General features: G+C 35.4%; 2 protein-coding genes across 3 annotated transcripts in view; one reads left to right on the forward strand and one right to left on the reverse strand.

Annotated features, from left to right (window-relative positions):
* The window catches only part of LOC120348568 (uncharacterized), a 76,397-nt gene extending 75,176 nt beyond the window's left edge, over positions 1-1,221 (reverse strand). For both annotated transcript variants that reach the window (XM_078117541.1, XM_078117540.1), the window contains exons 1-2: positions 1,029-1,221; positions 130-298 (exon numbers count right to left, since the gene is read on the reverse strand). In XM_078117541.1, the coding sequence (XP_077973667.1) occupies positions 130-298; positions 1,029-1,096 (237 nt within the window). In that variant the 5' untranslated portion in view covers positions 1,097-1,221. The remainder of the gene's footprint in view (positions 1-129; positions 299-1,028) is intronic.
* A 2,293-nt stretch (positions 1,222-3,514) lies between these two features.
* On the forward strand, positions 3,515-10,540 carry LOC120338282 (galactosylceramide sulfotransferase-like). The gene is made up of 8 exons (XM_039406257.2): positions 3,515-3,812; positions 4,432-4,587; positions 5,045-5,241; positions 5,547-5,643; positions 6,658-6,773; positions 8,959-9,106; positions 9,378-9,494; positions 9,907-10,540. The coding sequence occupies exons 1-8, from the start codon at positions 3,660-3,662 to the stop codon at positions 10,267-10,269; spliced, it is 1,347 nt and encodes a 448-aa protein (XP_039262191.2). The 5' UTR covers positions 3,515-3,659; the 3' UTR covers positions 10,270-10,540.
* Positions 10,541-11,285: the final 745 nt, after the last annotated feature.

Consider the following 11,285-nt stretch of genomic DNA (forward strand, 5'->3'; position numbering starts at 1 on the left):
ATATGGTACCTTATTATGAACAAAATGTGATTATTATTATCGATGACTTTGAAAAGTGCTGTGGAGGGCTTTGGAAAGACCCAAGATAGCTTGGGTCTAATCATTATAAAGATTTTTGTCAATATTTACCGAGATGTTGATCAACGATGTTGTCATATTTAAATCTTCCTGCATCCATGCTCTGTTCTCTGGTCGTCGACCGTAAATGAATAACTTATTCAATCCATCAGCAGCAAAAAATTGTGTTACAACAGACAGTTGATTTGGATCAACTAGAAATTGCTCCAATGCTGTTGGGCTGAAAAATACAAAAATCCATTTAAATGAAACTCGATGAATATAGAAAAATAAGGCTTCTACTATAGCGTAAGTTTTACTGCCCTATGTCCTATAAATGCATTGATTTTGCTTTTTTTCTGGAATGGCTTGTTCATTATTGAAACATGACAGTGAATACAGAATGGTCAGGAAATAATAATGTTTTAGTTGAGCTTAGATATTTTAACTTTGTAGGATTAAAATTTTTTGGCTTTACCCGAATGCCCGCAATCTCACCCAAGGTACAATAAATGGGTCTGGTATATTTTAGTCTCACATGCACTTCTAGTTGGCCTGGCTCAACAATTTTTGCATATGTCTTGTCTAACCCCCACATGACTATGTCACCAACGGACAATGGTGGATATACTGGGCAAACTCTATGACATGATTGTGACGTCGTAGTGATGTAATTTTTAATAGACATAGTCAGGTGGGGGTTAGGAATAACATATACAAAATTCGGGTTCTAGTATAGTTTAGTACCACAAGTACTTCCAGTGGGCGTAGCATAACGAATTTTGTTATGTTATTCCTAACCCCCACCTGACTATACTATGTCATTCAAAAATTACGTCACTACGACGTCACATTCATGTCATAGAGCTTGCCAAGTATAGCTACTATCGTCCGAAATGGCCAATGGCCATCTGCGCCAACGATACCGAACTCACTAACACCAGCCTTCCAAATAATATTATCCAAATAACCTGTCTGTATCATCAACTTGAAATGTCTCCTGAATTTTCGTCGCAATCCACCAATGTCTCTCATCCATCTTGTTTAATCTGTCTTCAAAGACTAGATTGTGACATCACAATATCAATGAACTCCCATGTATAGATTGGGTACATCACATGACAATTCATCAATCACTATATATTTTATCAGTCAAATGGAGAGATAACTGGGAAATAAAATAATATATAATAATATGCCAAATAGGAAATATAAATTGTCAAGGCATTTTATATATTTTTCTCATTTGCAAATATTGCATGGTAGAACAAAATAGCTGATGTTCGAGGAAACATCTATTAATCATTGTAATGTACTCGGTATGACTAACAGACTATATGTTTTGACAGTCCATATTAAATATCTTAAATTTGCAAATGATAATTATATACAGAAATGGTACCCAAAAACAATAAGCAGATATGTGGTGGTGGGACGCAGCATTAGAAATATGCTAACCACTGCATCCCTGTTTATCCCATGTGGGTTCGCAGGTTTGAATCTTGTGGTGGATAATTATCACATGGTGTGTCATAGGGTGGTTCACATAACCGCGGGTTGATTGAGACTTTCTCCAATATAAAGTTCATACATTTGAAACAATTAACTAACTAATCCCATACTTGGCATGAACTAGTACAGTAGTAACCAGACCAGAGACAGTGGTTCGCCTTACGGTTAAGCTGCCATATCAACTTTTCCCTCCCAGCCTCCTCAGGATAAATAGGTTAATCCTACCCTAAAAGAAAAAAAATAGTGGACTTCAATAAATAGTAATATGATGAAACTTATTTAAGTATAATAGATATCTGAATATCTGAATATCAGAATGACATCTGTCGGCGGTTCTGTGGTTTCAGGGTTAAGTGTCTCTGTGACTGGAGAGTGTCCTTTTACAGCTTCATCGCATATTTTCAGCTTTTGCCTATTTTCATTATTATCTGTATATTTGTTTGTTTAAATTGTGTATTTCTATACCACACTTAATTTGTTTAATGGGAGTGCTGTAGTAAACGCATTGCTATGATTATGTGCCCATATCGGTGACGGTGCCGACTGTCAACTGGCATTCTGCCAGTGGCCTATGGTATTTTCTGACTTGTCTGCATCGTCAATATAATCAAGTTTAATACAAAATAAGTGAGCTTCATTCACAAGTTCTAACTCCCAAGTGACATCACAAATGCCAAACTTTGTTTAATTATTTCGTCACAAAATTGCTACCGGTAATTCTGGCGCTTCTGGCGTTGATGTTTCCATGGCGATTTGTATCGCCACCTTGTGGATACAGAGAGAGAGATTTATTATTTTGTCAACCAAAAACAACCAGTCATCAATACGAAAAAATACATAACACAAATAAAATTGCTTTGGTATTGACGGGAGAGAGTGATACGACCAACCCTATTTGCTGAAGTGATGAAGGTTCACATTGAAGACTTTTAAAAATTCGATGTAATCTCAGAAAACTATTGGGGGAGGGCATGTTTTATTGAGAACTCATTTACACAATAAAAGTTCTATATGCTTTATGATTAGATGATGGAAAATACTAATATTTAGAAACATTCGATATAAGAAAAGAGAGAGAAAAAAATATATATACATATATAAACTCTATATCAGTGGATGACGGGCTCGAAAAAAATGTGGTAAAAATGTATCACCAGCATGACAAAAGATTATATGCATCTTGGTAGGATTACTAACATATTTAAGCCAGTAATAAAATATATTATTTGGAAGCAGAACACAAGGGGGAATTCAAGTTGATTAATATGGCTACAACAGAATAGCAAATGGTCCAATAACCAAACTCAATCCAAATAATTGAGTTGAGGAAATTATCATTTAAATGTCATGTCTGGCTAAATGTATGCCAGTTTGAATATGGTAAAAGTAGGACACTCAATCCTCAAGATTTTTTGTTTTGTTAAATACGATGCAGCATTATTTAGTCCGGTTAGTTCCACACTAACATATGATGAAAATGAATTAATTACAAATTTTGTTTCGACTAAATGTCAAAATATAATACAAGATAGAATAGATAGGAACAATAACACTTTTTCATGTGTATTATTCAAATAGTCAGCGCGCGTCAACTCTCGTTCACACATACGTCTATTCTATAGTAGCCTACACTGATTACAAAATTTAATTAATAAATATACATCATTAACCAGATTCTGTTTCATACTGGGATTCAAAGAATGAGGAAATATTTAACAAATTGTTGAAACTTGACTTGCAAAAAAAACTGAGAACAAATATTTCATCGTCATCATTTCAGGATACGCATCATTGTACACGGTAATATATAAAGTTATTCTACGAATCGCAGTGCCAATCACCGATCGCTGTACATATATACCCTGAGGCAACGTACGTGGTCGAAACATGATATATATAGGGTTAAGGTTACAAATAGGGAATATATATAGTAAACTACTCACTTCTTATAATAAGTAGTGGCTTATTCGACGATTGGTTTCACATGAAACTGAAAGTTTGTTCAATATTGGGTAAACAACCGGAAAGAGACATAGCAAAGATATAACTGGATTAAAATTTATCGAAATGATCAAAACAACTTTTAAAAGATGATTCCACTTGGAAAAAAGACGACGACACAGTTGTGTATTTTTACAATATCGTTTGCAATTGGTATAATGTTCTACAAAATAGTTAAGAATCCAAAATATATCGCAATTGTAGATCTACGGGAGAGAAAAGAAAAAGAAGTATTGACGAAGGTTTGTAATAGCTTGGAATGTGGAAATAGATCGATCTAATGATGCCAGAAATGTCTTCACTCGCTGTCATATTCGATTGAGTGATATCAGCAAAACTTCCGTGTGAATTTCTGGGGGAACTCTGTAAGTCAACAGAAGAGTGTGGGCCACAGATATTTAATCAATGTTTGTATCTATGAAAAACTTGCTGCTACATCTTAACTTGCAAATCTTATAAGATTCAGTTACTGTTGTGTAGTTTTGGGCATTATTCATGCATCACTTTTGTCAGGGACTAGGCTACAAGACTCTTTATGGCACTCGATTTTATGAAATTCGTGTACAAAAACACGCCTATGGCTATGAATTACCCAACGTTTAGGATGATACGACAAATTATTTTACGCCGCCGAATGGTTTGGAGGGAATTCCACTCTGAGATAGTTATATTTCTCGGTCAGCTTTCAACTACTTTCACACAGTCGCATTGTTATTCTAGGTCTCGATTTTAAGTCTAAAAGATTTTGTTTTCTCAACGATATTGTGGGCGAGAAACTAATAAACGCAAAGTAGCGTCTAGTTCTCTATTTTTTGAATTATTAAAACCATTGTCTGGATATATATATACTTATTCATACAGGATGAATTGAGCATAACATCATCAAGCGAAAACCAAACTGAGACGACATGTTCTCCCATTCGAAGCTTTGTGTATTTGAAGACTCACAAGACGGGCAGTACAAGTTTATACGGAATTCTAAACAGATATATTGAAAAAAATAACATATACAACAGGGTAAGGACATTGGAACAGATAAACTTTTACTGAACGATAGTTGATTAATACGCTCTAATCAGGTTTTAAACTTGTGGCGATAACCGCCGTTCTCGATAGCACATAAATATTATACTTATCCACACAGTACCTTGGAGCACATGTTTTCGTTTTTCTTCGTTGCGATGCAAAGCGTTTCTCTAACATTGTCGCACGAAATATAAACAAATTATATACCGTACTTGATTCTGGGGAAATTTTGAACTAGAGATTCTTGGTTCTTCCAACATTTTTGATTAATTACGGGCCTACAGGACCAGGTCATGGAACTAGCTACATCCTACATGTATGTAAAATGCATCCTGTGCGCGAAAGAGATTCGAACGCCTTAAACTTCTATTTTTATTTTTTTTTATTCATATGCTTTAAGCATAAGAGTATTATTAACGTTCATTCCAGCGTTCACATCATTTTCCAGGTAAACGCGTTTCCTCGTCCATTTCTTGGAGGTTACCCGGGAACATTTAAAAGAAGCTTATGTGAAAGTATGTCAGCTAATAATACACAAACCCAGAGAAATGATGTTGTACAAGGAAACATAATACCTGATGTCGTATCGGGTCATTTTAGATTTAATAAAGAAGAGTTAAAAGCGTTATTGAATCCCGATGCCAAGTAAGCACCAGTTGCGAATCATTAGATATGCTTCACTCAATTTTGAGTTTCATATCAGAATGCATTTATAAATATCTACTTCTTATCCGACAGAAAAACTGTCAACACTCCCGTGTGAAGATGATAATTTTAAAATTACAAATAAAAGGGGAATTAACACTTTACCTAAAAGTCCTTGTCTTGTTTTGATTCAAAAGCAAGAAGAGTCCACTAGCACCCCGTTGCCGGTACCGAGTATAATAGGACTTAACTTGGCATGATTTGTTCAAATGTCTTTGCGTAATGAATTGTAATTTCTATTTTAGATACATCACAATATTACGAAATCCAATACAAGCATTTGAATCATCGTTTCACTATTATTACCTGACTCAATTGAAGAAACGCCATCTTCAGCATCCGGTAATGGCAATTTGATCATTTTGGCATGTCTTTATAAACTCAAATACTTGGTGTATTCATCACTCTCTAGCCCACGACACTTTTTTACGTAAATTTACTCGGAGCAAGGTCTCGCGCAGTCACCCAGCAATTGATCTCTGAACGAAGCTACGGACGACTAGGGATGGACCAGAATTAATTCCGGTGCATTGGAATCGATTCTCAAGGTTAAAACTTCGATTGCAAACAATGTGTAACGTTTTTTGGCAAGTCCTCCACATATATGTATAAACTGCTTTACTGTTATGCTGAGTTCATACGACGCCGCAAACTACACTATATATATATATATATATTTTTTTTTTTTGCTAGAAGCTGGAAAGATGTTACGTTTATTTATTGTAAAAATCTCTGTGGGTTCGGAGGGATTCGTTTTTTTGTGCGATTTTGTATACTGTGACAGATTAAACACCCATACTACTTAGTTTTGGCCTTCTTGTCCGTCCATATATTTGAACATCGCCCTCTTGTTTAATTTCACGTGGTATTGTTAAGTGGGTATGCTTTCTCGGAAAATATGCCGAGGAATGGAGATTCGGAATTGAGAATCGAAATCGAAAATTTAGGATTCGGATGAGAATCAAATACTTGTAAGTAGTCATACTTGGCATCCTCACGGACTACTACGAATGACACAAGAGCTACTGAGATTATAAAAAATCATAGCGTGTAACAACGCGTTGGTAAATGTCGATTGACACGAGACAAAATGCAGTTCATATCAATACGATAAGGGATACAGATATGAGATGAAAATTTCACAGAAGTGAAGTTCTTGAAAAAAATTCTGGAGATAATTTTTTTGTCCTCTGGGCACGCTGACAGTAAACGGCTGAGGGCTTTATTGGAATCACAAATATTTCACTAATAATTTTATTTTCCTATCATATGTGAGTGGATTCGATGGGATTGTTGAGTACTGTACAGTATCTATAAATAAAGATAGCTACATAATTATGATGCTTATCTTTGCAGATTGCTTGTGCAGGTGAACCATATATCCAGATAATGAAAAAGAAGGATGCCAGTTATTCGGAATATCTCAGGGTTGTGAATTCTTCAAACCTTGAGTCTTTCGCGTGGTATTTTAGGTAAGATAGCAGAAACTAATTGACTAACCAGTGATGTGATACTTGAAGAACAACGAGGTTACTGTTACACAAAACTTACATCAAATTAAATTATACCTTAACCGCTTGAACCCGGCAAGCCGGTTTACCGGCTTGTTTGAGTACGCTCTGTGCCCCGGCAAGCCGGTTTACCGGCTTGTTTTTCGTGTCGGAAGGAATCAACTTTATGATCTCGTATCTCAAGAACCACAATGAGTATTTAAATAAATTTTAGATTGCATGAAAGCTTGTTATTGGGACTAATTATATTGTAAATATCGGTGCTCTAATATACGATGTTTCAGTAAAATTGGCAATTCGAAAGTGCGTATGAAATTATTGTATGATAACAAATATTTAATATAAAGAATTTCGACTTCTTGCCTAAATAGCCACATATTCAATCGGCAATATATGTGGAGAATTTGAATAGCTTTTTATATACGTATCCAAAACGATTTTACGATGAGCCATTCAAATTTTATGGCCAAATATATTAGATTATCTGTAGATTTAACAGCGACGCTGCGTCAAAATGATGTTCTCATTAAAGAGAGGCTACGTCTCGTCACGCACAACTTTACGTATATTACGCAAATGCAACTAAACGTGACGATATCCGCAATGACGTTACGTCGAGATGTTGTTATTTAAATGTCCGCAGGAAGTAATTAATTAACCCGATGCTACGCATTCAAAATTCGCACTACGCTTTGACTTTGACTGCCCGCTCAAGACCCATTAAGTTGTGGTTACGTATACGCAATATGAACAAGATTGTGATTTTATTAGCAAATAACGAAACAATAAAAACCATGAAAAATGTATGTACATAAAAGACTGCTTGCTAAAAAATTTAAATTGAATATTGCACTTTGTTGTGCCCGGAACAATGAAGAACATGAAAATATTATGCAGATAAAAGACACATTCTAAATCCAATATTGCACTTTGTTGTGCCAGTTATACCCATGGTTGTTGGTTTCGTTACCTATACATAGGTACTCATTACAGTATTTGTACTTATATACCGTCTCGCATCGTTTCAGCAACGCTTTGTCTTTAGCAGCTGGATTGTTTTTTTGGCAATAATGTGAATTTTGCTGCATACGACGCATCTATTATTAGAACTGGCGTTTTGCGGTAGGGTATCTAGTTCTGGCGACGCATATGATCTTGTTGGAATAAGAGTTGCTCTTTCTGCATTATTAGTTCTCTCAGATATTGATCCATCCACTTGCTTCGCCTAACATTCGTACAATCAGATATTTTGATCTGCAGAGCAGGCAAGTACTTATTTTGGTTGATATTTGAACAAATACTGATGGGCGAATAAAACATTTTCCACGTGAAATTTTATATGACGATATTAACTTCCCTTCACTTCGCTATTACTGCACGCATTACTCGACGTCGGTACTTCAATCCATACAGGGTTAATATCATATCGAAACTCGGCGACCGATGTCCCGCTGAGAACGTCGTCGTGAAAGTTATCTCGCGCATTTTGCCACGCAATACGTTTCGAACGTACTTATCAACATCTTCATGACGGTAGTCACGTGATCGGCTTTTGCGTAGCTGCGTAATCAGTGCGTCATGGCCGCTTATCGAAGTTGTTCACCCGACACAATGATACACAATTAAATATTTAAATATAAAATTGGTTATATGGCAGCCACAATAGTAATTCGAATATCAACAAAACGCTTATAAAAAACTCTTTATGAACATCAAATATTGGCAGTATATTTTGTACCAAAGTAACAAAATTTCAAGCCAAAACTCACATACATGCAGAAAAATCACTGTTAGATTAGGGTCAATTTTATTAATTTTGACAAAATGTATTTCGAAATGGAAAATACATTCTGAATGCACGATAAAATTTCCTTTCGATTGAAATGTCACACAACGTGCTACCTATAATTGGTAAAAAATTATAAGCGTGCCAAATAGCCCGTATTTAGACTTATTTTATTGTTCCACCAATACGGCGCCGCAAACCTTCAGGGTGAGCGAGTAACTTCGCTCTGAGCCGTCAGAGTTCAAAGAGTTTAAGTTGACTATTATCAATTTAGATAACATAATCAATAACTTCTACAAGTTTTATCATAATCTATTAATATAATATCTTATCTAATAACGTACTTTTTACATTTAAAAGAACTAGGAATTATCAATCGTTTGATCTTGGTTTGGATTCTTTAAATATGGATGAAAAATATATTCTGGAACAAGCTCGTCAACTTGACGATACTTTTGATTTGGTTCTGATAATTGAACATTTCATGGAGTCTCTAATTTTACTAAAGGTTTGTTGTTATTCACTTAATTTGAACCATTACGAAAAATATTACATTTAGATTACGGAGATATACAATTAAAATGCTATTATTAGTCACGAAGTGCGTACATGGATCGTTTATTGTTATTGAAAACAGTTTTTCTGCTAAAATGAACCAATCGTTTCGAAATTATCCGTAATAAAAAGTTTTTTTTAGGAGATTTTTTCCGAGTCCTTTCAAATGTCTAAAACATGCTGTTTATTTTGATTAAATTAAAACACACTATTTTCTTTTCAAGAACTTATTATGCATGACTTGGGAAGATATTATTCCACTCCACAGTAACGAAGGAAGATATAAAAAACACCTTTATACAAAGGATGAAGAGGTCATAGTTCATTCTTTGACGAACCAGGTAATATATATATGTCTGTGAAGGTTCCATTACTTACATTTGAACCCGTGTACATTTGAACCCACGTACATTTGAACCACGTACATCTGAACCCACGACAATTGCACCTGCATATTATTGCATCTATGGAAATTTTTTTTGTTTTACGGATATTTGAACCCATACTAACCCTAACCCAAGGGTTTCAGCACCCGCATATAGATTGAACCCGCGGATAAACACATGGATTCAAATGTACGTGGGTTCAAATGTACGATCACCGTCTGTGAATTACCTTCAGTTAACTCCATACTTCGTCTGGCTGGGGAAATTAATTCCCACGCACCCAAGCTCCTGAAAAGGTCCCGTACAAGTAGATGTTATGTTTCGACGATGCTATGTTTCGACGAAAATAATATTTTTTCCCCTTCAGGATCGAGTGCTCTATGACTATTTTAACAAGACACTGTGGCGGAAAATAGACGAGTATGGGCATGAGAAAATGGCCGAAGATCTGGTAGCTTTAGAAACGTATATCAAAACTGACCGGGCTGTTTCAAAAAACAAATCGAAGCATAAGAAGAAGAAAAAATCAAAGAAAAGAATTGCAGGCTTGGACACTTTGCCGGAAGTTAATACAAATGCTGTCAGTGATATGGTAAACCAAATGACCCAGGTTATCCTCGCCCAGGAAAAGTATTACACTGAATCAAAACATTTTTCATTGGGTGTTGTGCACAAAATCGCACAATATATGGCTGTCAATGAAGGATGGTGTCCGAAGCGACCTGATTGATACAGAACCAGAATACAGTTGCCACAAAACTACCCTATCTGGCCAATGCTCGGCAACCTAATTCCAATGAAAACGGCGAAGCTTTTTGCCAAAACTAGAGGCCGTGATTTGTGATATATATATATATATATATATATATGTAATTTAAAACATACCGATCTACATAAATGCGACAACACCCATTCCCATTATACGAGGTACGTAGTCCGGTTTCTAGCTGGATTATGTTTGTGTATTCTTCATCCAAGGGTTACGAAGATGCTAAATCTTATTCGTGTCTCAATATTCATTACAGCTTTGATGCGACCGTTTAAAGGAGGTTATGACACGATTTATTGGACGGAGGACTATCTGTGCTGCAGGTTAAAAATTATCTGTTGTGCTCAACGACAAATATACGGTTGTGCTTGAAGATTGGATCATCGGTCTAAGCTAGGGATGCCAACTTTGTGTTAACCATTCCGGGACACTTCAATGTCTAGAATTTGAAAATTGATACAACAGAAGCTGGCGAAACACGAAATACAAAAAAAAGCAGTGCGAGCTGCGCTTCAATAATTGATGATCGCACGGCGTTATTTTCACAAACTTCATTTCAGGCCTGTAAATAATTTTATCATAATCAAAGAAACTTGTGAAACGTTGATTCTTTGAAGCATCAATGCAAAAAAACAGGGAAAATGCACAATTTGTGCAAAATAAATTTAATTATCTAACAAAAAATCAGTCTTTCTGGTATTTAAATTTTTTTTGTGATTTTGCCGCTTTAAATTTTTTAAAACAAGTAAATTTTTACTTCCTGCCAAAAGTTTATGTTAAAATTTGCAATCCTTACGGAAATATAATAATCGATGAACTCTCGCTAACACAAAAAGCTGTCAGCGAGTCGTCCTACGAACTGACTGAATAATATGCACTAGCAGTGCATTATGAACTTAAAACAAGAAACACAAAACGTCGTTTCAAACCGCTACTTAATAACTAAATTCTTCAAATCTCACTGGATTGGGTTATTT

This window comes from Styela clava, chromosome 1 (genome assembly GCF_964204865.1).
Source record: "Styela clava chromosome 1, kaStyClav1.hap1.2, whole genome shotgun sequence".
NCBI lineage: Eukaryota > Metazoa > Chordata > Ascidiacea > Stolidobranchia > Styelidae > Styela > Styela clava.